This window comes from Balaenoptera ricei, chromosome 5 (assembly GCF_028023285.1).
Source record: "Balaenoptera ricei isolate mBalRic1 chromosome 5, mBalRic1.hap2, whole genome shotgun sequence".
In the NCBI taxonomy this organism is placed as follows: Eukaryota; Metazoa; Chordata; class Mammalia; order Artiodactyla; family Balaenopteridae; genus Balaenoptera; species Balaenoptera ricei.
The window spans coordinates 44,139,152-44,166,684 of record NC_082643.1 but is presented as its reverse complement, the minus strand read 5'-3'; the positions used below and the strand labels follow the sequence as shown (position 1 = coordinate 44,166,684).

The window sequence follows — 27,533 nt, the reverse complement described above, 5'->3', positions numbered from 1 at the left end:
ATTCAATCGTTTAAAATGGATACAGTTCAGTGACTTTAGTATATTCATACTTGCATAACCATCACCATAATCTAATTTTGAAATATTTTAGCACACATCCTCTAAAGAAAACCCATGTCCATTAACAGTCACTCCCCACTTCCTCTCGCCTCCCCTACGTCCAAACAATCTCTAATCTCCTTTTTGTTTCTATTGGTTTGCTTATTCTAGTCATTTCATATAATTGGAATAAGAGAATATATGATTTTTTTTGTAACTGACTTCCTTTAGTTAGCATAATGTTTTCAAGGTTCATCCTTATCACAGCATGTATTAGTACTTTTTTTTTTTTTTTTACTGGTGAATAATATTCCATTGTGTGGATATACCATTTTGTGTTTGTCCATTTTTTTTTTTTTAATATTTATTTATTTATTTATTTATTTTTGGCTGTGTTGGGTCTTCGTTTCTGTGCGAGGGCTTTCTCTAGTTGCAGCAAGCGGGGGCCACTCTTCATCGCGGTGCGCGGGCCTCTCACTGTCGCGGCCTCTCTTGCTGCCGAGCACAGGCTCCAGACGCGCAGGCTCAGTAGTTGTGGCTCACGGGCCCATTTGCTCCGCGGCACGTGGGACCTTCCCAGACCAGGGCTCGAACCCGTGTCCCCTGCATTAGCAGGCAGATTCTCAACCACTGCGCCACCAGGGGAGCCCCCTGTGTTTGTCCATTGATCAGCTGATGGTCATTTAGATTGCTTCTACTTTTTTGTTATTATGAATAACGCTCCTATTACTATCTGCGTACCACACAGGTTTTTGTGCGGACATTTGTTTTCATTCCTCTTGGGTGTCTATCTAGAAGTGGAATTGCTGGGTCAAAATACTAACTTTATGTTTAGCATTTTGGAAGGCAGCTATGCTCACCACTATACCACCAAGGCCATGTTTAGCATTTCGAACTGCTTCACATTGTTTTCCAAAACTGCTGCATTTTGTTTGCGGGTTCCATCATCCTGGCCAACGTTTGTTATTGTTTGTCTTTTTGTGTGTTATTGTTCCAACATTTTTCATAAATCTGAAATTATTTCTAAAAAATAAGAAAACAAAACATAAGAGAATATGGGAAGAGGAGAGCCCCCATAGGACTTAGAGTGAAAAATAGAAAAGCAATCTGTTACAAAAGCTGTAAAACGTATATCCCCAAATCCAAGTAGTATATAATGTAAACATAGCCCTAAGAAGATTTTTGAACTGTGGTTGCATTTCCGCCTTATAATTCTTAGGAACCATTCTAAAGAATTTCTCTTTTTCGCATAAAACACCATAAAATGCATTCAGAATAGCTGAAGCTTATTTAAAATTTATTAGGTTTGTCCTTTTATATGCATTAAAGTGGTTTTTTATTTTGGTTTTTGCTTTATTTATTTTTTAACGCGCCATAATGGCTTTTTACTGCTCTTTTACAAGAAAAGAGAGAGGCTAACCACTGTGGATCTCACAGAAAACACTGCGAAAGAAGGTTTAGTAAGTGAACAAAAATGGTGGGGAGGAGGGAAAGTGGCGGGGGGGCGATCATTCGGGGCCTGCGTTATCTGTGGGTGTCTTTGTAGGCAGGAGTCTATCTTGAAGGGTAGGATCATCAGGTGGTGGAACGAAGCGAACTTGCCTCTGGCTGTACTCTGGCTCCCTCGCAGGGAGAAGGGACAAGGGCAGGACAGTCCGCCGGTGGCGGGGCGCCGGTGTCAGGCTGAACCAAGTTATCAAACCACACGGGCCCATCGGCAGCCTCCGCTTTTCCCTTTGGGGCGGAGAGCCCACTCGCTCCCCGTTGCCGGTGCACGCGAGAGGTGTGGCCTCGGCAGGAGCAGGGCCGGGGGCTTCAGCAGCGCGGGCCGGAGGGTGGGGTGGGCTTCTCACCGCCGTGACCTCTCGCCCCTCAGGATGGTGAGTGCGCGCAGCGTGGCGGCGCAGAAGGTGTTCTCCGCCAGGCACCCACGTTCGGCCTCCCAGTACGTGAGTTGTGTACCCGGCCGTCTCCTCTGCTGGGACCTGACTTTTTGCCCCCGAATCCCTCCGGGCAGGCAGCGCGGAGCCCGCGGGCAGGCTTGGCCGCAGTCAGGGCGCGGCCAGCTCCAGGCGGCTGCATCTCGCGGACGCGGGGAGGGTCCGCGAGGCTGGGACCTGGGCTGGTCCCTGTCGCCGTACGCGGCTGGACCTGCCGGATTTGGTGGGAGCCGAGATTGGCCGGGCAGGCGCGAGGGAGCCCGGGGTCTGGGACAGGGTCGGGGCGCCGCTGCCCGGCACCCTGCCGCTCCGCCAGCCGCGGCCGCTCCGTCTCACCAGGCATTTGTAATACATTTTGTAAAGTTTTCATCAGATGAGTGGGCTGATCAGCTCACTTCTGATCGGGAAGTAAGACAGAAAGAAACTATCATCACCAACCCCCGGCCCCTGGCCCCGCTGATTTTAACACCTCTTAGGTGGTCCCCAGATTCTACTTCTAGTGCACATGCCTGTTTTTCGGTTTAGTAAGAAGCATCCACAGCTTTCTAAACACACTCGTTCTGTGGATTCATGAAAAAGGAAATAAAGAAACTGCAATTGTGCCATTTCTGTTGCTCACGCTTTTTACAGTAATCACCTTGGTTTTGGGAAAAGGAAGCTCCCAGTCCTGGGCGTAAGCTCTACAAGGGCAGGGAATTTTTGTGGGCTGTGTTCTCTGAGGTAACGCAAAAGCTTAGCGCAGGGCCTGGCACACAGTAGGTGCCCATTAACACGCCCGCCACCGCGGTCTTAGTGCGTGATGCCCGCTGGAGCCCGTGCACATCAGACACAGGCTAGTGCTCAGCCCTGAAAACCACTTAAGCAGTGGCAGTTCTCCCTAGAACTCCTTTAGACCGCCAGACATCCTATATCGCAAACCCCAGTACTCACATGACAGAAACCATAGTTTTGGGTGATAGCTTCCCATATTTGGGACCTGGGAAGAAGAGGTGTTGCAGGAAATGCTTTAAAAAAAGGAAATTCAGACTTTCTTTTGTATTTCTTTTTAATAATCAAATATCAGAAAAAAACAGGAAAGGCTATACAAAATGTTCGGTGGTTATCACTAGGTGATTGGCTGGTAGATATTTTTAACTTTTATCTTTATAATTTTGTGCATTCTCTGAAAAAATTTTTTACAATTAGCATTTATTCCTTTTATAATCAACACAAGAAATACCCACTTTGGAAACAAAAAGCAAATGCAGTGACTAAAAAAAAAAAAAAAAGTAAAGGGTTGTGCTGATTATCCTATAGCTGTCTGAATTTTTTCTCCTTAGCCCCTAGCCAGTGCCTGGCACAAGTTGGCATTCAGTAACTACTTGTTGAATGAATGAACTTATACCCTTCCCATGATCTCTCTCAGGAAAAACATGTTCATTTAACTTGCTTATTTTTTAAGAAGTCTATGCTGTGATTTTGAATAGAATGATCTGAAGATTTCAAAATAAAAACTTGCCTGCAATTATCTAACCATCCTTTCTTTTTCCTAACTGTCCTCACTCAGTATATACTTTATATATCTGTGTATTCAGATTGGCCGCTGTTAGCCCTTAAAGCAGAGACTGGAGCATTCTCTGAGTGCCTTTGAAGTTGAATCAATGGTAGGTAAACTGCACATTTTGCAGCCAGCAGCTTCATCGGAAATATCCATGTGCTGACTGCCAGTTAGTTTGTACCACAGTTTACTTTCTCAGTGTAGTGGCCTCAACAGTCTTTAGCCCCAAAGTCAAAAGCTCTCGGTTTCTGTTTCTTTCACTACTTTTGACTTCCTTTTTTGAATACGGAAAACTGGGCGCCCCAGGTGTTTCTGGGGACTTTAGCACCGAGAACTGAGCAGAGATTGGGGGACCCGGGAGGTTTCAAGGTTCATCTCTAGTGAAGGTTACCTACAGCAGGGGGGAAGGCTACTCTATCCGGCCCAGCCCAGAACAACAGCACTAGGAACCAGCGCCCCAGACTTCTTTTTGACCAATGTGGCTTATTCTGAAAGAGGTCTTGTAACTTCTCACATGAGATTTCTTACTCCAGAAAGAGCTCCCTGATAGCTATCAAACAGAAGAGAAAACAAGCACACTTACTCCTGTGCAGCTCTGTGGTTTAAATATCATTTCACAATTCTAGGGATCCTTTAGGTTGCAATAAAATATAAAATAAAAACGAACTCAAAATATCCTAAACGGTTGCAAGTCTCTTTGCTTCAGCCATTAAATACCCAATAGTCTTTAACCTTAACCATTCAAGGTAAAAGATCGACAGCAGGAGTTGAGGGGAAGATAACAAAAGACAACTTCCCTGAAATCACTTTAGTGCCCAGTAATGTTTCCAAGAATTTCTGGGACCTTGTCTACAAGCTTGTCTCCTCCGTTCAGTGGTCTTCAATGCTTACTGTGCGCGTAAAAGCCACTTTGGAGAGTTTGTTTACGATGTAGATTCCTGGGCACTATCCTCCGAGATTGTGATTTAGGTGGGATGGGCTGGGGTCCAGGAATCTGTACCGAGCACCCTCAGGGCTGCTGCCCCTATGGCATAGGGTGCTGTCATGTAGAGGAATGTGGCCCTCTGCATGGACGCAGCTTGGTGAGAATTAGAAAAATACCATCCCCTTCTCCAGGCAGGTGTAGCCATGCCAGGGCCTCCAGCTTTCCCGAGGCGCACAGGAACTAGCCCCACTCACCCCTGGGCTGCCTGCCCATGCAGAGGCCTGGCATCTCAGGAGATTCCAGCATCAGTGCCCTTACAGAGGACACTTTGTAACCCACGGCCCTGGGCGTTTTTATTTCTCTTCTGTTAAGAATAACTGCAGATCCAACCCACGTTAGCAAACATTACTGGGCACCCAACGTGTGTAGTGCTTGTGTTAGATATGGTAGGGGTTCAGGAGAGTCTGTAGTTTCCTCTCCACAGCCGGTAGCTCTGCCCATCACTGAGGGACCACACAGCTGTTTCGTTTCATGTTGTCTTTGATGCCACAGAGCAGACAGGTGATGAAAAAAGTTGGTGGGGGCCACTCCGGAGAAAGGAAGAATGGAGGCAGGAGGAATTGAAATGGGAATCTTGGTGGACAAGCTTTGAAGAGAGACTGAGACCCCTTTCTTTAGAAGACCCCTTTTGTGGAATGCCCTCAATGCCCAGAAACCTTGCAGGATTTGGCCCACATTTTAAACACCCTAATTTCATCCATTAGTTTTAGTTACAACTAACCTTATACCTGTCTCCCCTGCCCTGGAAAACCTCACTCTTGAGAAGGACAGCCCCTATCTTATTAATATTAATTAGTATTAATCTACTACATTAATTACATTAATATTAATCAATATATCGCTTAGATTTTCCTCTTCTTTCTAGTGTTTATCAATGTTAAACTTTAATTTTTTTTTTGCTTTGATTGAAACATTTCCATTTCCTAATTTCTCATCTCAGAAGTTAACAAATGTGAGGTGAGAAGGGTCTCTTTCTTTATACATATAAATAAAGCACCAGAATTTAAGTTTGAAGCCTTCTAGTCTGTTTTTTCTTACTGTCATACCAAAAATTCAAGGATTCTCATGATTCATTAGCTAAATCTATAAAATCCCGTCTTCTTTTTCTAATGGAAAAAAAATCAAGCAAAATAGTTTCAAAAGACAAAGAAATTAGACTAGCACAAGTAAACATGCCTATGTATGAAATAAAGAGTGAAATTAATGATCAAGTTATAAACACAATGCCTAATATATATATCCTGCTGAAAGCAGTAGTTGATGACGATTCAAGACTACCTTATGAAAAGCATGGCATCTCACACATGCCTGGCACATGTTGAATTTGACTAACTTAACTAAATTTAAAGCAATTAGATAAGAGAACATTGGTCTTTCGGCTGAACCTCAAAATATTGCATGTTAGAAATAATAACAAGAAAATCAAATACTTCCCCCCCCCCCCAGGGCTAAGATAAGCTTTTAAAGAAGTGCTTAATTTAAAAGTACTTACAGTTAAGAAATAGGTCTGGGCAGGCTGTATCTTGTGGCTTCAGAGAGAATCTCACTAGAAGTGAGAGATACAGGAAAGAGAGAAGTGTGTTTCCATCGCAGTATGCAGTACAAAGTACATAATGAGTGGTTTTTCATTGGCCAGTGCAATCTGGGCAGAGGAGTGTTCAAGGTATGTTCTGTGATTTTGAAAACGAAAGCATTTCTTGCCCCCAAAATTGTGTTCCTTCTCCTACATTGTGGTAAGTACACTCATGTATCTTTTTTTTGGGGGGGGGGAAGGATTTGATTCATTATATAATTTGACTGGTTTTACATGTCTGGCAGAGCTTACCAATTTTTAAATTTTACTTTTTCCCTTTAATACAATAAAGAAGATTTAGTGTGTATTTATTGCCATTTTTAAATTGGGGAGCTTGTAGGTAGGGTTAAGGAGAAAACAGGCTACCTGGAATTCCATACCTAATCAGACACTTTTCTTTTTTTCTTCTGCCTCTTTGGACTCCTTTGTTCTCCCTGGCATTGGTTAAATAAATGCCTACTAAGTGTTAGGCACTGTACTAAATGCTTTTCATGTATTAATTTATTGAATTCTCCTCACAAGTCTGTGGGGTAGGTATGATTATCATCGCCATTTAACTGGCAAGGAAACTGAGTCACAGCAATGCTAAGTGGCTAGAAGTTGGCAGCTAGGAACTGGCTGAAAAGGGACTCTGTGTCTTTGGAGGTCTGCACCACATCCTGCCTCGCATTCTCACCCTGCAGTTTGACGCTAGCCTCGCTCTAGTGGGAAACATCTGCCGTTCCTCACAACCTCAGAGGGAGTGAGAAGGCTGGCCACTTTTATTTCTGAAAGGCTCAAATTACGGAATCAGAAATCAAAATGTTATGAACAGGTATTTCAAAAGGAAGAAATTCAGACATAAAAGAAACGGTGTAAAGAGATTGGGCGTGATGTAGTAAAAAGTGCCATAGTTTGTAGCTGAGCTGACAGGGGATAAAATCCTGTTAGCTGTGTGGACTTGGAAAGTCAACTAAAAAGTCTAAACTTCGGTTTCCTTACCTCTAAAATTAGAAAAATAAGGTTTACCTACCAAAGTCATTGGGTGTCATTGATAAGGCTTAGTCTGTTTTATTTTATTATTATTTTTAAATTAAAAAAATTTTTTTTTGGTCACGCCGCACGGCACGTGGGATCTTATTCCCTGACCAGAGATCGAACCCGGGCCCCCTGCAGTGGAAGCGTGGAGCCTTAGCCACTGGACCGCCAGGGAAGTCAGGCTTAGTCCATTATAATGTTCGATGTATGTTAGCTGATATCACTGAAAGACTGTTGAGATACCAACTATAATCTGAAACAATGATCCCCCCCCCCCGCACACCTCCCACCCAGGTGACATCCAGTATTGACAAGGTTTTGCGAAATGGATGATAGACTCATTGATTTTTGGTGGCATTATAAATTGGTACTCTCTTTTTGGCAGGCAGTATTGGCTATATACATACGTAGCAGAATCAAAACATAGACTTATCCTTTGGCCCAGCAATTTCACTAAGAGTGAGTGTCTTCTTAAATTCTGTGCCCATAGGCTTTTTGTTTACCTCACCCTGGTCCCAGGCCTGAAAGAATACAGGAAAGAAAGGGTCAAATCGTGTCAAGTCTGTGTTTAGCCTGCTGTGCTACCCAGGGTAAGGGATAAAAGAGCTTAACTACACAGTCTATCCCTTTGAGCTACACTGGGGGCAATGGGAGAAGAACACTCAAGGACAGAGAATTCTATGTGAAGTAAACCTTTTTTAAAATTTTGAAACAATTTTTGACTTAACAGAAAAGTTGCAAAAATAGAAGAGTTCTCATATGCCCTTCACCTAACTTCCTTTAAAATTAACATCTCATGGGCTTCCCTGGTGGTGCAGTGGTTGAGAATCCGCCTGCCAATGCAGGAGACACGGGTTCAAGCCCTGGCCTGGGAAGATCCCACATGCCGCGGAGCAACTGGGCCCGTGAGCCACAATTACTGAGCCTGCGCGTCTGGAGCCTGTGCTCCGCAACAAGAGAGGCCATGACGGTGAGAGGCCCGCGCACCGCGATGAAGAGTGGCCCCCGCTCGCCACAACTAGAGAAAGCCCTCGCACAGAAACGAAGACCCAACGCAGCCAAAAATAAATAAATTAATTAAAAAAAAAATACATCTAAGACAAAAAAAAAAAAAAATTAACATCTCATATAACCATAGTAAGATGATCAAAAATTGAAAATTAACATTGGTACAAGAACATTAACTCAACCACAGACAAAACTATTTGAATCTTAATAGTTTTTCCATTCTCTGTTCAAGGATCCAATCCAGGATTCCACCCTGCATTTAGTTGTCATCTCTCTCTTTAGTCTCCTCCGATCTGGAGAAGTGCCCCAGGTTTTTCTTGCTTCACATGACTTTGACATGTTTGAAGAGGACCTATGTGGAATTAACCTCTTCTCCAAGGAGCCCTGGGTCTTTTCATTGGAGAACGGTATTTAGAAAAGATCTGGGTGCTGTTGGATTCTCATTGCTTTTAGGCTCCTTCAGTAAAGAGAGGTGATATATGCGTATTTACTTATACACATGAATGAATGTGTATACATGTACATATATGGATATGCGTGCCTATGCCCATCATTATCAATCAAAACTGTGACTTCACACTGATACCTCTAATTCTAATCCAATTCCACGAGGTTTAATTCTAGCTTTCCTCCTTGCCTTATTTTAAGTTCTTTCTCAAGCAGTGAAAAACTTAGCTTTCATTATCTACAATATATTTACTTATTTGTTCAATCCAACCCTTTTATGTACACATGATGCTTTCAGAATTGCTAACCGACACCTCTGTGAGAAGCCAATTTACCAACTAGACTACAGTGTTGTGTACAGTTCTTTTTGCTATTTTAGCTTTACAGGATCAAGTCAAAACACTGTTTTCCAAAGTTACTTAGGTTACTTCTTTTCTTTCCTGTCCCCTTTGGTGTGGTAATGTAAGATCTGTTCAGAAAAAGGTCACTCCCTCTTCATCTCTGCTGTCCTGTTACCATCCCCTCACCCCCCTTTCCTATCCATCCCCTGTCTCTTTAGTTTCTGGTTTATCTTCCTTTATCTATTTTGTACTTATGTGGAGAGGGACTGAGACCCAACCCACAGCCCCAGCTTTGCACAACTTTGTGAATATACCAAAACCCACTGAATTGTGCTTTAAAAGGGTGAATTTTATGGTATGTGAATCATATGTCAAATTTTAAAAAGCCGTGAGTTAGAAATCCTTTTTATTCTTTAAAAGGAAACAGCTGGAGCTAAGATCTGTGTTCAATGCCATTCTCTAATCAGCATCTGGAATAACTGGAGCTATCATTCATATCGAATAGAGGGCCAGTTTCTTGTGAAATTATAATTAATATTCTTCGAGCCAGAAAACTGGCCATGATATAAAAATTTTCATAGAAAATTTGAGCATCTCCAGATGCAAATGAGGGCAAAACATTTCTATTTCTCAGGCTTTTATCAGGTCACGTGTAAATGAATCTTGATTTCCTTTGCTTGTCCTCTGGGCCCATTGTTACAAACGTTGTTAGAAATCTTGGCAGCTCTGCAGAAGAAGTCATATCCTGTCTGAAAAAGGACGGATGCCAAAGCTCGTTTTGGTTTATGAGCTCTTGTTTTTTAGTTAACGTATACAAGTCATTAACCTTCCTGTGGAGAGAAGACTAAGAGCCTGTGACCTCTAAATGGGGGTGAGCTGGCTTATACAGTAAGTGCAGCACAGAGAAAGGGTCCAGCTCATGTAGTTACGTCTCTATCCAAACATTCTCTCCCAGGGAAGGAAAATGAACAAATAAAGACCAGATGATTTACAACACGCTTGGTAAAGGAGAAGATCAATATTGCAAGATGAATTTCTGTGGAAATCTATTTCTGTGCTTAGATGCTCATTCACCCCCAGCTCATGCCAGCAACTCGTCAGTTTATATCTGGTGGAAATACATTTCCAGAAGGTTGCAACTGAGAACACAGTTTTATGATAATGAGGAGGTGCTATGGAAGAAGTTGTGACATTTGTTTCCCTATATCTTATTGTGGGAATCCTAACTGCAGATTAAATTCCTGTCCTCCTGCAGCTAGATGGAAGATTCTCCATTTCCTGGAGGGACCCTGTCTCCATACTCAGTGGCTACAGACTTGTAGACAGGCCCAGCTTTCTTCATGAAATGTAGTAACTTCCATTAGGGAGAGGCTGTGTGTAGGCTGCAAGTAACAGAACCCACTTACCTGCCCCTTTTTCCCAAACAAAACATGAAAATAAGAAGCAAGAGCCTGAGGGCAGGGATATAAACAGCCCTTCAAAATGACTGGAACCAGGGACTTGAATAGGGTTGCGATCTCTTTCTGTCTCATCTTTGTTCTTTTTTATTGCAGACTGGCCTTGTCTGAAATAGGGAGTGGGTGCCTGCCTCAGGATAGACAAAATCATATAAAATGATGGGACTTATCTTGACAGGCTGGAGCGGAAACTGCAAAGATTCAACCTGTGGTAGCACAATGTTAACGAAAATAATCAAACAATCTCTGATAACAAAAGAGTTTTATTTGAGCCAAACTAAGGATTAGCCTGGAAGCCAGCTTCCCAGATTACTCTGAGAAGCTGGTCCAGAGAAGCACGGTTTCCAGCACAGTTTTATATCTTGTCAGAACAAAGAACATTAAACAAGTTAAGGATACATATCTTCAAGGTTTCAAAAAACAAACAAACAAACAAACAAACACATAGATCAGCACGTATAGAAAAAACAAAACAAAACAAAACACATAGATCAGCACAAGTCAGCATGGCCTTGGCACCTGGGAAGGGAGTCTTATCATCAAAGGAGTACCAGGGTTAGTGTCCCAGGAAGAGAGGCATTTAATCTTTACTTTTCACTTGGACATTCTTTACTACTGGTCAGTGTGCCCTTTTCTATAGTAATTAAAGCAGATGTACAATGTATGTTTGATAGGCCAGAAACAGGCTATTTTAGTAAGCATAAAATTCAAGTTAACTCATGCATAAGCCAGAATGACTTCCCTATATCTCAATATGTGGAAATTTCTTTTATCACAGGCTTGCCTGGCACTTGGGAGAAGCACGCTGAAGAGGAGGGCACAATTGACCCAGTGTGTCCCTTGGTCCCTGTGTGATGGCTCAGTAGGAACCCAGGAACTGAGCTGTGTGTCACTGGCATCCCACTGCACTCAGGTGACCTCTCTGTTTTTACTTTTGTGTTTTTTGAAATTGATAAAACTCACATCCTGTTCTCTACCCATAATTAAGAAACGTGTACATTGCCCAATCGTTGAATCTAATTAGTTTTTAAAAAAATCAATGTGAATATTATTGTGACTCTGTGATTATTTTTAAAGGCAGAGCCAAACTTCATTTTTCTTTATCCATTTAACACACCCTTACTAGTTGCTGGGCACTTTTCTAATCACTCTGCAATTATTAACTTAATCCTCATGACAGCCCTATGATGAAGGACTCTTATTAACCTTATTTTATGAGTGATGAAACTGCCAGGCAGAAAAGCAACAAGCAGAACGTCACAGAGTTAGTTAACTGAAGAGTCAGGATTTTTTTTTTTTTCTCTGAAGTTTCTATTCACTTATTACATGCTTTAATCATCTTCTCGATGCCAGTTTCAAATCTTGGGAATTCTGTTTTCCCTGGATGGCTCCTTCCTAAAAACCTCTATCTTCTTGCCCAGTTTGGGCTAGTTGTTCTCTAAACCTGCTGGGTTTCTATCCACCCGAATCTTTTCTTTATTTCTCCCCAGGATTTTTCAGATTCTAAGTCATCCTTTTTCATGGTTCACTCTCTCATTTAGCTCAACTGCATTGAATGTGACTTCCTAAGACAGGAAGTATGGGAAGTGCATTTTTTGAGTCTTTGCGTGCCTGAAAAAATTTTTTTATTCTTCCCTCACACTTCGTAGTTCAACTGGACTTATAATTCTATGTTTAAAATAAATTCCCCTATGGGAAGGAGGAATGAGGAGGAAGGGGAGACTCAAGCCAAAAGAAGGCAAGGAAGAAGAGGGAAAAGAGAGAGATAGAAAAAGAGAAATAGAAAGCAGAAAATAAGATGGCAGATTTTCCCCCCCAGATGTAGTACTCACTTTAAATACCTCAGTTAAAACACAAAGTTCTCAGATCAGATTTTTAAAATAAAGAAATAGAACTAGCCACATGTTCTAATCAAGATTTGCAGGAACATAATATACAGAAACTTTAAAAGTCAAGGGATAGATAAAAGTCTACCAGGCAACTAGCCAAAAGCAAGCTAGTGTCACTGTATTACTATGAGACAAATAATATTATAATGCAGTGAAAGTGCATGGACCTCAGTGGTCTCTACCCACATGGGTGAGCTCAAAAACGCATGGAAAAAAGCAAGTCAGAAGAATACACGTGGTAGAAAGATATTTATAGAAATTTCACATAATGAATATATGTTTTACAATACATATTTCCAAACCAAAATTATATTGGTCATCAAGACATGCATATGTGGTGAAACTATTATGGAAATCAAGGTAGGGGAAGAGGGGTTCAGGGTGCGGACCTCAAGTATATCACAGGTACTGATGATATTAAGTATCTTCAGTGGAGTGGAGGATTCATGGGTGTCGATTTATTATTATTTTGAAGCCGTTTTTGTATGTTACGTGCACTCTTGTCTACAAATTTCCTTTGGAACTTTGAAGGCATTGCTCCATGTTCTTCTGCTATCTGATGTGACTGAGGAGAAGTCAATCTCATTCTTATTCCTTTGTAAGCAATATGTTTTTGGAAGCTTTTAGAATTTTCTTTTTTATGCTTGTGTTTCTGAAATTTTACAATAAGATATCTAGTTGTAGATTGTCCCCTTTTCATTGTGCTGGCTCCTTTCACTGCAAAAACTCATATCCTTCAGTGCTAGGAAAATCTCATGTTATTTCATTCAGCTGTTGCTTCTGATGCCAGTGCATGTCTTATTCCATCTTCCATTGTTTTCAGTATTTCTGAAACAGTCTCTGGGATTTTATAGCAAAGAGCATCTCCCACTACTTTTTAGCCTCCTCTATAAGTATTCTAGAATATAACTTCCTCTAGTTTTTCTTCAACTACCATTTCTCCACCTAGTTTACATCTAGAAATTCACTGAACTCTATCCTTTCTGCTGATGACCCTCTTCCCAGTCTCTTGGTTTTATTTTTTTTTAATTAATTAACTAATGTTTCTTTTTTCTTTTTTTTAATATTTATTTATTTGGTTGCACCAGGTCTTAGTTGTGGCAGGTGGGCTCCTTAGTTGTGGCACGTGGGCTCCTTAGTTGTGGCATGTGAACTCTTAGTTGCAGCATGCATGTGGGATCTAGTTCCCTGACCAGGGATTGAAACCGGGCTCCCTGCACTGGGAGCGCAGAGTCTTATCCCCTGCCTCACCGGGGAAGTCCCCAGTCTCTTGGTTTTAACTATAAGTCTCCAGGGATATTATTTAAATGCTCGTTTGTTGGCTCTTTAGCACAAAGCTTCTCCATCAGTTTTTCTGAGGTGCAGAGAGCATACCAATGGGGGAGGATTGAGTAGAGCCAAGGGAATTGGAGCCAGAGCCTGGATGAAACCATGCCTGCACACCTGAATGAGCACCCAAAAATACCCTGTACTCACTGTGTAATCTTGGACAGACAAGGGGATTCTCTTATCTGTGCTTTAGTTTCTAATGGAGGTAATAATACTAGATATACCAGTGAACAAATAGAGGAAATCCCAGGCTCCATGCAATTTATATCAAATGCCTTCCCCCTGATACACAGACTGGCACTACCTCCCCACCACAGTTTAGCTCTATGGAAGAAGGTTTCTCTTGGAGAGAGGGAGGGTTGAACATCTTGACTGCTAAATCAGGATAAACTGGTGGCAGTGGGTAGCCATGTGTGTGGGCACTTGGGGTGAATTGAGTCTGTGCTCTCCCCCCCACAGTGCCTTTGCACCTACTCTTTTCACTCACTGCCTGCGCTGCCCTTCCTGTCCCTCTTGGCTAGTTGATTCCTAATCATCTTCTAGATCTCAACTCAATTGTCAGTTTCCTTGAGAAGTTTTCCCAGACCTTGATCATGCCAGTCAGGTCTCCGTACTGTGTATTCCTTTCTGTTAATACATCCCCCCACTAGACCACCTCCCTCATGTGGTTTCATTGTATGACCTCTGCACAGATTCCTCCTAAATTCCCCGCCCCCAACCCCAGGCCTTCCGTCTTGCCTCTCATCTCAAGAAAGTGAAACTGTCCAGTATTTCCTCTGCGTCTTGTTGACCCAGGCACTGTTTTCTCGCTGACAAAGCCTTGTTTGTTTGGTTCTACTGATTAAATGAATTCGATTTCTCTTCTACTATTATTTACTGACTGCTTTCATTATTTTTCTTTCTAAATATCATGTCATTTACTTGGAAAGGATAATATAGGTAAATGGTACAAAATTCAAAACTATAAAAGAGTGCATCGTGAAAAGTAAGTCTCCTTTCCTCTCTGGTCCCCCAGTTACACTGTCCCCTTGTATGAAGATGTTCACTGATGCCAGTTTCTTTTGTATCCTACAGGGATAGTAGATGTACTACAAGGATGTCCATCTTGATATTGTTTTTTTCTTGTATACAATAAGTGTACGCTCCTCTTGGCCTTGTTTTTGTTTTCATTTTATCAATTTATCTTGAAGACTTTTGTTTCCAACAAAATCTAACGTACAAAGTAAACCCAAATATGCACAACCTATACTTTTTCTTTCAAAGTATTTTATATGCTTTGTTTTATAGGTTTTATATACACGTTTTAATCATTTCTTTTTTTCTTCTTGTCCATTGTAATTCCTTGTAGTAGCTACCAATGTTTTAGAAAAGCATAATACACCCATAATGCTGTGTCTGTGATGGTAGAAGAGAATAAAGGGCTGGAGCAGTATCGAGAACGGCATCCCCTCCACAGGATCTCACCTGTGGGGATGGACAGGTGTGGAGGTAACCGCACCATGGTGAAGAGTCCACAGCAGAAAAAGAGTCGCAGGTGGAATTTTGCAAGCTTTTTTCTTTTTTAAAAAAATTAATTAATTTATTTTTGTCTGTGTTGGGTCTTCATTGCTGCGCTCAGGCTTTCTCTAGAGCAGTGAGCAGGGGCTATTCCTCGTTGCGGTGTGTGGGCTTCTCATTGTGGTGGCTTCTCTTGTTGAGGAGCGCGGGCTCTAGGTGCACGGGCTTCAGTAGTTGTGGCTCACGGGCTCTAGAGCACAGGCTCAGTAGTTGTGGCGCACGGGCTTAGTTGCTCCACGGCATGTGGGATCTTCCCAGACCAGGGCTCGAACCCGTGTCCCCTGCATTGGCAGGCGGACTCTCAACTACTGCGCCACCAGGGGAGTCCCTCTTGCAAGCTCTTGAGCCCTGAAAAGATCATGGTTTCCCTGTCCTATCATTTCTAGTTCAAAATAAATGTTTATTATTTGAAATGACATATCATTTATATGTGCTGAATTTCAAATGCATTTTTAATTAAAAAATTTTAATTGACAAAAAAAATTTAATCTTAGATAAATGATTAGAAGTGTCTTGTTCTTTCTCTTGTCTCTCGCTCTGTGTCCCTGTTTCGCTGGGTCCCTGGGCATGTGCTTGGTCAGCTTCTTGGGTCACCCAGAACTGGTGGGGTGAACAGCACAAGGCACGTAGCTGGGTATCACAGAGCACTGGGAATCCAGAAGTGAACAAGACATAATCCCTGACTACAGGTCACTCTCTCAGGGGAGACAGACAGCAGGGCAATTTCAGTTCCATGTGGTAAGTGCAAATATGCTCTGATATCACCCTGGAAGGGTCTTAACCTAGGTGGGATCCAAGTTAGTCTCAGCCATATATTTCTAAATCACTAACCTCATTAATTATGTGTCAGTGTTCAAAGATAAGTTTATCAACATGTGCTGGGAGTATCTTATCGCAAGTTCCTATTACCAATTACATGCAATATAGCAGATTGCGTTTTTCAAAGATGGCCCTCCTCATGCTTATCCCACCCCACACACTCTTCTTACAGTGTGACTGTGTGACTGATATTCTCACACGTAGGGGTGTGTGTTCCCTCTCTTTGAATCTGAGTGGAAGCCTGTGACTGCCGACCAATGGAGCAGCAATGGAAGTGATGCCATGTGACTTCTTAGCTCAGTCATACAAAGGATCTCCCCACCCTCCATGCTTGTCCTTGGAACCCACCACCGTATTTTGATGAAGACCAAGCTATATGGAGAGGCCACATGTGGGTGCTCTGGCCAACAGTCCCAGCAAGGCCCTCAGCCAATAAGGCAGCATCAACCACCAGACATGTGAATGAATGGACTTCAGATGGTCCCAAATCCTGGCCTTTGAGGCTTTGAACTGAGGATTAGGTATGATGGAGCAAAGGCAAGCTGTTCCCATTGATTCTGCCTGAATTCCTGACTCACAGAAAACACAAGGTACAATACATGATCATTGTTGTTTTAAGCCACTAAGTATAGGGAAATTTGTTATGTATGAACAGGTAACTAATACAATGCACAAAGCTATTTATGAGGATTTTTTTCTTTTTGTAGAAAGATGTGAGAAATTGGAATGATGGTGAACATATTCATGTTTATCATTTGCAAAAAATTAAAGCACAGTACTTTTATTTGGATGTTGATGAATGAAGTGACATTTAAAAACTATCATCTAGTAAGATGCTTTGAAAAGCCAAAAGCAGAGTAGTTGGTATAAACATAACTAACACTCATGTAATTCATACAAGTCTTGAGAGCTCAGAAACTGGAGTAAACCCGAGCTGTTAAAGCCTACAGGTAGTATGAGCCTACAGGTAAACAGCAGAGTCCAGCTTCCGCGAAACCCAGTAAGCACAATATTCAAACTTTAGTGTGTCTTGGAGTCACCAGTAATTGTGTTAGAAGTTCAGATTCCCACCCACTCCCTCCTCCCCTCCCCTCCCTGCCCAGGCCACCTCCCCTCCCCGGAGTATTTTCACGCAGGGTGGGGTTTGGGAATCAGTATTTCTGCAGTCTTCATGCAAGTTGACTACAGGCAACGCAACTTCAGCCTATGTTAGAAAACGTGTGAATTCTGGCAGTGCAGGCAGCTTAGCCGAGGCAGGGATGACCAGGCTGGGCTCCCCTCTGAGCTCCTGAGAGCGGATGCCACGCCCTGGTGTCCATCCTCGTGTCCAGGGCCGGGCTGTGCACAGAGCACACTCGGGGGACATTGGCTGAGCCGAGGCCATCACTGTGGGTGCTCCTAGAGCCGGGCGCTCCCTCCAATTTCATAGTGTGGCTGGCCCGTGCCCGAGCTCCCCAAGAAAACGCTTCCACTCCAAGGAAATCGCTCATGCGGGAGTCTCATAAGAAATTTCTGCTGCTTTGTTTTTGTTTTGTTTCTAATTAGTAGAGATGCGGGAGTGAGCAGAGAGATCTAGAGAAAGTACAAAGGGAAACATTCCTTTACAGAAATTGTTGGTAAATGTTATTTATTCATTCTACAACAGCTTTTGAATTTAAGCTCCTTGAAATAGTCTTTTTTTTTTTTTTTTTTTTTAACTGCTTTGTCCCCAGAGCTTCACATAATGCTTGGCAAATGACAAGAATGATAACAAAGGTAATTTACTTTTCTTGGGCGCTTACTGTGTATTAGGTACTCTTCTAAACACTTTATATATATTATTCATTGTATCTTTACATCAGCCCTGTGAGGTAGGTTCTAATATTATCCCCATTTAATAAGTTCATAAACTGAGGCACAGAGAGGCACATAGTAGGCACTCAGTAAATACTTATTGAATGAACTATTTGTGGAGTGCTTCCTATGTGCAAAGCTATCTGCTAAGCTCTGAGGAGGGTAAAGAAATGAAGAAGACATGATCCTGTCTGGAAAAGGATCTGGGAAAAGGGTTTCCAGTCTCATATGCCAGCATGTTTGTGAGATTCCTGATTACACTGCCGGGAAGGGTGGACAGAGCCTGCTTCCTTCCATCTCCCACCTCCCGTCCTGCCATGAACTGACATTCTTGGCTGAAACTGTGAGAAAGCAATGCAAGTCAGCATGTCTTAAACAAAATGACCCAAGGATGAGATGACAGCCATTTCCTATAGAATGCCGGAATGATAATTTATTTCTAAAGAAATTCAGATAACTAAGCAATCAGTTTCCTGCAAGTGATTATTAATAGAGTGAACCCTTGGGACTTGACTGTTAGTGAGCCACAGCAATAAAGCTGAGTTCATTTTGGGGCTCAGAGGGACACAAGGGAAGTTTCCTTGTGTCTAGCCCTCTCCTTGTCCCCCCCCCACTCCCTCGCCCTGCCCCATTTGTTATTCTAGCCTTTATCACCCTCCAAATGTGGAAAGGCATGATCCAACAGTTGAATTTCCCCAAGATAGTTACCCTTTCATAGCCATCCACAGGAGAAATCATTTGCTGTCCCTCCCCACAGCCCTGCAAACGAGAGACCCTCTCCAAAAAAGCTCCTCCATTTGAGTGGCCCAATTTAAGTGTCTGCATATTATTTGGTCTCTCACTTTCGAAACACTCTCCTATATCCCTTAGTTTCACTCTCCCTTCACACAAACTGCTCCTTCTGAGTTTTGCTAACCTTCCCTTTTCCTAACTAATGTCCAAATCTTAGAGTTCTTCAGCCCTGGCCCTCAACCCTCTTCTTCTCTCTCTGTTCTTCCTTGCTCGTCTCATTCATTGCCATGGATTCAAGCACCAGTTTAGTGCCATCGAATCTAAAATTTGTATTTCTACCCTGGGTCTCTCCTTTGACTGAAACTCTTGACATCGCTGTCTTGACTCGTTCCCTTGGATGCCTTATACCCCTCAAACTTAACAAGTCCCAAAAGAGCTTTCAATGTTCTTGAAACCTCTTCTCCCATCCCACTCCAGTCTTCCCCATTTTGCTTAGTGGCTCTCTCCTCCACCTGGCTGCTCAAGCTGGAAAACAAATTACCCTGAATTTCTTCCCTTTCTTGATATCCTTCAGTTAAATTCATTGGTGTTTAGCTTTTCTTGATTGTGCCTCTCAAAGTTTAGACCTACATGCTTTTGAAAGCTGGAAACCTTAAAAAATGGCTATCTTTTAGCTGCCAGAAATTTGTATCTTTGCTGTCAGTGAAAATTGGAAATTCGTGGGGAAGATTCTTCTTTTGTTCTGGGAGAAATAATTTTGTTTTCAGTTTTAGGGGGAAAAGAGTAGTTCCTTAGTTTGAACGAATCATCAGATGTTTTAAAAGTATATCTTCAGGGACTTCCCTGGTGGTCCAGTGGTTAAGAATCCGTGCTCCCAACGCAGGGGGCTCGGGTTCAATCCCTGGTTGGGGAACTAGATCCCGCACGCCGCAGCTAAGACCCGGCGCAGCCAAATAAATAAATATTAAAAAAAAAAAAAAGTATATCTTCATCAGTCAGGTCTAGAGGGATGAGAAGCAGATAGCTGCAGCAACTCATCAATCTGCTGCAATCCTCCAGGAGGAGCTTTATTGAGAACAGATGGACTACAGTTCTGACCCCCACAAGGCAAAACACAGAGTGCCTCACGGCATCTGTGGCAGATTCTATTTTCCAAAGATGGCTGCAACAATAGCCCTTGTCTCTTATGTTCTTCAAGCGCCTTGCCACGCTCCGCTGAGTCAGCGTCTGTGTTCCCTCCCTCTTGAAACTGGGTGGACCTTTGCCACTGCCTCAACCAAGAGAGTTCGGAAGAAATGAAGCTATGTGACTTCTGAAGCTAGATCATAAAAATGTTACTGACTTCCATATCGTTCTCTTGAGATGCTTGCCCTGGACTCCCAGCAACCATACTGTGAGGCAGTCCAAGCAGCCTGTGGTGTGGCTAATGTAGAGAGGAGCCCAGGCCCTTAGGCTCAAGCCCGGGCTGAACCCATGGCCAAGAGGCACCTCCAACTATCTTCCAGCCCGGGGTGAGCTCTCCCAGTTCACACTGCATGAGCAGAGACAGAGCATCCTGCCCAAATTAGAGACTCTTGAGTAGAAGAAATGGCTGTTGTTGTTTAAGCCGCTAAGCAGCAGCAGCTAACTCTGCTATAGCATCCATGGCAGGAAGAATGTATGGATAATTATTACATACCCTGGAAAAGTGAGATGAATTCTTTTGTGCTGTCTTTTGCTTTGTCAATTTGTCAATCTCCTACATGTCTTCTCCCCCAGCCCCAACCTCAACCTCCTCTGAGGTTGCTTCTTGGCTCTAGCAGTTTACCTCTGGCATGCAGTAGCATTTAAGGAGGTTTTGATTTAATTAAGGGAAGTGGCCTCGTATGAGGGAGCCTTAGGCATTTGGAAGGTACAGGATAAAGCGTAATATCAAGAGTGGGAGAATGAAGCTAATGAGAACTGTTCTCATCCTCATCAAAGATTTTGTAAAAACCTTTTTATTTATCATAACTTTTAAGTAACTTGAAAGTAAGCTACATGGAAAGCTCATTATTTTGCTTAATAGCAGAATTCCACACCCATCCTGCATCTTTGGGGCTATGGTTCCTAGGACCAGAAGGCTGAGATGGAACTAAATTGCTCTTCATAAGAAAGGTATGTGGGCTGCACCCCACTGTTCATTGTAGCATTATTTACAATTGCCAGGACATGGAAACAACCTAAGTGTCCACTGACAGATGAATGGGTAAAGAAAATGTGATATATATTGGAATATTGTTGGAATATTGTTCAGTCATAAAAAGAAGGAAGTCCTGCCATTTGCAACAACATGGATGGAACTTGAAGGCATTATGCTTTAGTGAAACAAGTCAGACTGAAAGACAAATACCATGTGATCTCACTTATATGTGGAATCTAAAAAAACCAAACCAAACCAAACCAAAAACACCCAAACTCATAGATACAGAGAACAGATTGGTGGTTGCCAGCAGTGGGAGGTGGGCAAAAATGAAGGTGGTCATAAGGTACAAGCTTCTAGTGAGTAAGTCATGGGGATATAATGTACAGCATGGTGACTATAGTTAATAGCACTGTAGTGCATATTTTTTGATATTTATTAATATGGCAAGTCATTCATAATTTGTGGCTAAGCCGTAAAACAAAACAAGCAATTTAGAAAATGGTATGGACAACATCATTACATAGTTTCATAAGGAAAATGACTAGAAAAAATACCTCCAAATAGTTTCATTTTGCACAAATGTCTTATCTGATTACTATTCTTGCCACCTTTTATACTTTTGAAACTAATCTACTGACCTCTTAACCACAGTATTTTCCATGTGCTGGGGGAGTAAAAAGGAAATTAGAACAAATATGATCTGTCCCCGCTTTCATGCTGCTTATCAGTTACCATCGATGCAGGTGTTAAACAAACCAAAAAACAGAAAAAATGAAGACTGCTAGGAAGGCAACAGACAGGATATTCTATAAATTTATAATAGCAATCCTTGGAATCCTAAACCCCAGGGTTAATTTTTATAAGACAATAAATAAATAAAAAACACTTCTGTGTACTGTTATGAACAATGAAATAGGACCTGCTTTCTAGACTCAGCACTGCCATTCTGTATACATTGGTGACCTTGTAATGCCATTTAAGTTTTCTGTCTTGCATATTTGAAAGTTGCCGAGAGAGTAAATCTTAAAAGTTCTCATCACAAGAAGAAAAAATCTTGTGACTGTGCGGTGATGGATGTGAACTAGAATTATTGTGGTGGTCATTTTGCAATATATACATATATCAAATCATTACGTTGTACACCTAAAACGAGTGCAATATTATACGTCAATTATATCGCAATTAAAAAAATGAAATAAAATGCCAAGTTAACCTAGAAAAAAAAAGGAAAAATAAAGGTATGTGGAGCCCCTGTGGCTGGCTTGCTGCAGGGGATGACTTTGGGGAGGACAGAGATGGGCGATGGGAATGTTAATTAAGTGGTTTGCTACATGGCTTATGACAGAAATCCTCCCTTTGTGTATAAAATCTACAGTAAACTCTGCATTGCTAGGCAATTAACTCCTGGAGTAGATTTACTTTATGGGGCTGTGAAGACATGCCAAAAGACATTCAGGCTCCCTGAGGGAGGAAACCACACACTTTCCTGGGGTGAAGGGCCGTGCAGGGTAACACCTAGTCTCCCAGTGCAGGGAAAATCCAAAATAACAGAAGGCTTTTACTTGACAACATTTAAAAAAACTTCTTATTCTGGACATTTTCAAACTTACGTAAAGGTAGAAAAGTAGAATGAAGAATCTCTACGAACCCATCATTCAACTTTGACATTTTGACAAGCTTGGGCTCATTTTTAAAAGAAGCATATTGTAATTTTCCATGAAGCAGTATTTGAAGACACAAGAATTGTTGAGGAAATTCATTTTTTAATGGCATTCATCTTAGAGAACAGCAGTGGAAATATATTTCTTTCAAAATAAACCAAAAATTAAAAATGTTTTGAAGCCATTTGAAACCATATGATTAGCTGAATTAATTTCTAAGACTTGAGGTGAGATAGCACTGAATAGATGCAGTATTTCATTCCAGCATTTTCTTTCACTACTATGTGAATTTGACCTGTAGAAATCAGAAGAAGAAAAGGAAAGAAAGACTAAATAGATGAATGAATTAGGACTTATCAATTCCATCTTTACATTATCTTGTTCCAAGTATCAAAACTTTCATTCCACTGCTACCCTACTGCCAAATTGCTGCATATTTAAAATCTATATCAAATAATGGCCCGTGGTTCAGTACAACCTATTTGGAAGAGTCACAATCACTACTTAAGATTCAGATGAGTCTTCTAGGTTGGAGCCTCATTATGCTTCCTTGCTTGAAAGTTGCATTTATTTATTCATCCACGTTAGTTATTAAGTGTCTACTATGCATCAGACACCATTGCTAGGTGGTTGGGTAAACCAACAGAATGCTCTGTAGATTGCCAGAGCTAACCTCTCTTATCAAATGGCAATGACTCATCAAACATGCTAAGGTAAGAGACTCCTAAAGGCAGAGACCCCAAAACAACTTTTTTCATTAACTGGATGACTAGACCAGTAAACTGCCACATTCTAAGTAGGAGACTAGGGCTACTTTGGCAAAATTCTGAGCCACATTGGTAACAAAGGGCTTTAAAGAAACATCAATGCTAGGGAAGATAAACAACAGCCAATTCTCAGGAGGTAGGGTACAAGGAGGAAAAAGAATAAGAAAACTCACCATCTTGACTCTGCTTGTAAATGAGTAAAGCACATTGAAGAAAGCAATCAGAAGACAAATACTAGGATACTAAAATGGTACTAGGGGCTTCCCTGGTGGCGCAGTGGTTGAGAATCCGCCTGCCCATTCAGGGGACACGGGTTCGATCCCTGGTCTGGGAAGATCCCACATGCCATGGAGCAACTAAGCCTGTGCTCTAGAGCCCGTGAGCCACAACTACTGAGTCCGCGTGCCGCAACCACTGAAGCCCGCATGCCTAGAGTCCGTGCTCCGCAACAAGAGAAGCCACCGCAATGAGAAGCCTGCGCACCACAACGAAGAGTAGCCCCTGCTCGCTGCAACTAGAGAAAAGCCCGCGTGCAGCAGCGAAGACCCAACATGGCCAAAAATAAATAAGTAAAATAAATAAATTTATAAAAAATAATAATAACAAAATAAAATGGTACTAAAATGCAACATGAAATGAGCTAAGATGTTCATGAAGAGGACATCATTTGGTGCTGCATGTGGGCAAAATAAGTAAGAGGGAGACAGACTGTGCCAGTGCCAACCAGTCATACTCATGAAGGCACCATGCTGACCAAACACTTTTGAAGACTTTTTGGGAGATAAGACTTTGTAGACAATAGCTATTTCCAGGTGAAGATAAAACTTTGATAACAAATTCAATGGGATTGGCAGTAAGTGATGGAAAGGCAAGACTGAGTAAGCCTTTGCCCTCTGGCCTGAGAAAAATATGAAGAACTGAGAGGATTAAAAATGTGACCAGGAGAGCTTAGGGAACTAGGTAAATGAGTAGCTGCCCAACTTTGACCATACTGCCACCAAAAAGTCAGTGCTCTTCTTCCTAAACAGGAGCTTTGGGCATTTTGGATAACTGAGTGAATTGTCCACACTTAGTTTATAGAGACTAAGATAGCTTTCTACCACTTTGGAGAATGAATTATTATTTCAATATTGTGGAGTTGACAAGAACATATAACTAGATATGTTACCCAGTCACACTTAGTGTAACATCTCAATGGGTTACTGTTGGCAGCAGTGGACCTGTGATCTAGGCTTAGGGAAATGAATGTTCTGTCGTACACGTATCTCTACTACCTTAAATCATGATGTAGTTAAGATAGGTATGGATGAGATGTGGTATGTTTATTTGTTACATCACACGGCCACTCCACCTGTGGCAGACATCCTAACAAATCACAGAATTCTTTCCCATCCAGTCAGGATTAGCCCTCCCTATCCAGGCTCTGGGAAGCTGACTCCCAACTGATTGGTGTAGGCTGGCCATTGAAAGTCATTTACCCCCCATTTGGTAAGGGATATCTCATGTATCTGTGAGACAGAGTACCAAAGAAATCAAAGATGTCTTTGAGAATTTGTTTTGATACTCACAAATCAAAGAATTCCCACCAACTTACCAAGCATCTTTTACAAAGCATTCATTGCTTTTCTTTTTTCAATATCTCGCTTGAGTTGACAAAGGGTGCAATTAGGGAAACATGCCAGCCACAGGAAATCATTACAAATAGACCCCTGTTAAAAAACAAACAAACGGATCAACATGTAGCCTATAAATACAGTCATACAATTCCTTGCATTTGTTTAACTTTTCATACCTCTTTAAAACATACATTTTATGTCACTTGTTTATCATGAGAATTCTGTGACGTTATCCCTATTTTTCTGATGACCAAGTGAAGTTAACTGACTTGCTAAGATCACATAAATTGGTAGCAGTGATTGGTCTTTCTCTTCTCAAGCCAGTACCTTTTTCATAATAACATACCATTTCAAATGATCTGCAGGTTACAATTATAGCCCCAGTTCTCTATCATCTGTTGTCTCTTTTTTTGTTCCTTTTTAAGAAAACTTTGGTTTATTTATTATTTTTATTAACGTGGAATTGTTCCCTTTAAAGCCAGTTGTGTAATGCACCAATTTTTCCAATTGGTTGTGAGTATAGTGCCAGATGAGGCCTCACCTTGTATCCCTCTAGCCATTTCCATTGACATCCCTCATGCTATTCTGCAAGGGAGGAAGTCCATAGTGAGGGAGGGATATATAAATTATGGGGAAAAGTAGAAAGAAGATAATGAATAGTGTCTGGAAAAGCCACTATTCATTCGTAGAATGGGCTGCTTTGCAAAGTTTTTTTTAAAATAAATTTATTTATTTATTATATTTATTTTTGGCTGCGTTGGGTATTTGTTGCTGTGCGCGGGCTTTCTCTAGATGAGGCAAGCAGGGGCTACTCTCCGTTACGGTGCATGGGTTTCTCACTGCGGTGGCTTCTCTTGCTGCGGAGCGCGGGCTTCAGTAGTTGTGGCTCGTGGGCTCTAGAGCGCAGGCTCAGTAGCTGTGGCGCACGGGCTCAGTTGCTCCACAGCATGTGGGATCTTCCCGGACCAGGGCTCAAACCCATATCCCCTGCATTGGCAGGCGGATTCTTAGCCACTGCGCCACCAGGGAAGCCCTTTGCAAAGTTTTGAGGGCCCTCTTCATGGTAGGCCTAGTTGGGTCTTAATGACCCTTGGGTAGAGATGCCCTTGAAGGGACTCCTGCTCTGTGTAGTCGGCACTGAGTGATCTGAGGGTTCTAGTCTGACAACCAGATTCTATGACTGTGTGTCTTGACTGATTGAAATAATTTTGAACTCCATTTTTGGAGAGCACTTATTCTTTAAAATGTTGAATTTAATACAACTCCCAATTTACAGTGTGAGCAGAGACAGAGAGAAACAGAGAGAGAGAGAGCAGGAAAGAGAGAGAGAGAGATCTATAGTATATAAGGGTTGGGAGCTCCTAAATGGTGAGATTATAAGTGATTTATTTTTCATAAAATTTTTTTTCTTTGCTACAGTGATTTTGATGTTCATCTAACAGAGAAAGCATGTGGGACAAAGAGTGGACAACAAGATAACAATGTTAGAAATCTTCTAATGTTGTGACCTTCATCAGATGGAGGAATGGATATTCAGCTTGAAGACAATTCAGTCTCTTGGCCTTCTTTTTTTCCCTGATAAAGCATCCAAATCCTCTAACCCTTCCTCAAAGTACTTGTGTTTTTCATTCTTTAGTTCATTGTTTATTTTTATTCTTTTTATCTTTTAAACCTTCATTAAACCAACACTTGCTGAATACATATTATATGCTACAAAGAAGAAAATATTCAACAAGGATGTAACCACTTTTCTGTTCCAGCATGTCTGTGCCTGTCTTTTACCTCAGGAAGTTTTTAGGGGGAAAAAGTCCTACTATTATTTGCTGAGAGACCTAGGGAAACCTTTAGAAAACACACCCTAATTCTAAGTCTGTTTCATAATACAGATAGAGAGAATATAGAAAAGAAAAAACATTCCTTTTTCAAATGAGAGGAAATGAACTGCAGGTTTATACCATGCTGAAGTTAATAAGGGACATAAACGCCTTGACCAGAACAGCTTCTTGGGAAATGGGTGCCAGAAGCAAAGATTTTGCTTACATCATTCTGTTTGGGAAAGGGGACTGGTGCTTCATTTTTTTGGAAGCCGTTAAAAAAAGAAGTCTTGTTATGAGCACTATTTGCAGAATCGTTGAGCAAATAAACGAATGGATGGTGGTACATGGCTGAATACACTTGGATTTGGGAAGACAAGATGGTCAAGTGGGAAAAACCAGACCTGACTCCAAGTCAGAATAAACTTGAGCCCGAATTTCAGCATTTACATGTTCTGTGACCTTAAGCCTTTCTCAGTCCTGGTTTTCATGTCTATAAAGTGGAGATAACAGTCCCTGCACCATAAAGAGTTTGTAAGTAGTAAATGAGCACATATATGTTAAGGTAGTATCCCAGCACCTAGGCGTTCAATCAGTGGTTGTTTTTTTTCTTTCTCCTCTGCTGCAGAGGTTGTGGCCCTAGCCAAAGGGATGCTGTCTTGACTGTGTCCTGCCTCTGTGTCCAGGGTCAGGTCAGAGAGGCTGTATTGGAGCAGTTTGCATAGATGCAAAAGTTTGCATAGAAGCAAAGGGGAAACAAAGCAAAGAACCTGAATTATATAAATTATATTATTATATAATAATATAATATATAATATATATTATATTATTATTTATATAAATTATATAAATCAGTCCTAGGATTTACTAGCCATTTCTGAAGTCTGTTCTAAGGAGGAAGAAGAGAGATACATTGTCTATAAATACACTTATTTAATGTATACCAAGGAAACTTATTATAGCATAGAATCCCAGACCCTAGAAGTGACCTTAGAAATCATCTTGCAC

At 41.6% G+C, this 27,533-nt stretch overlaps 2 protein-coding genes and 1 long non-coding RNA gene across 5 annotated transcripts in view; 1 reads left to right on the top strand and 2 right to left on the bottom strand.

The window, feature by feature from the left end:
* LOC132365853 (placenta-specific gene 8 protein) overlaps positions 1–6,128 on the bottom strand; it is a 35,476-nt gene extending 29,348 nt beyond the window's left edge. Inside the window, exon 1 of the mRNA XM_059922731.1 lies at positions 5,994–6,128. The gene's annotated coding sequence lies outside the window, so the exon portion shown is untranslated. The remainder of the gene's footprint in view (positions 1–5,993) is intronic.
* On the top strand, positions 1,615–27,290 carry LOC132365855 (uncharacterized). Of its 2 annotated transcripts, XR_009503269.1 has the most exons (5): positions 1,615–1,984; positions 11,123–11,257; positions 14,911–15,096; positions 16,111–16,528; positions 26,131–27,290. It is a non-coding gene; the product is annotated as an uncharacterized LOC132365855 (long non-coding RNA). The 2 variants fall into 2 exon arrangements; XR_009503270.1 differs by lacking the exons at positions 14,911–15,096; positions 16,111–16,528.
* The window catches only part of LOC132365854 (placenta-specific gene 8 protein-like), a 33,219-nt gene continuing 22,871 nt past the window's right edge, over positions 17,186–27,533 (bottom strand). Inside the window, exons 5-6 of one of the 2 annotated variants that reach the window (XM_059922733.1) lie at positions 24,690–24,804; positions 17,186–17,510 (exon numbers count right to left, since the gene is read on the bottom strand). In XM_059922733.1, the coding sequence (XP_059778716.1) occupies positions 24,700–24,804 (105 nt within the window). In that variant the 3' untranslated portion in view covers positions 17,186–17,510; positions 24,690–24,699. Of the gene's footprint in view, positions 17,511–22,468; positions 22,624–24,689; positions 24,805–27,533 lie in introns of those variants that run through there. The other variant, XM_059922732.1, reaches the window with a different exon arrangement.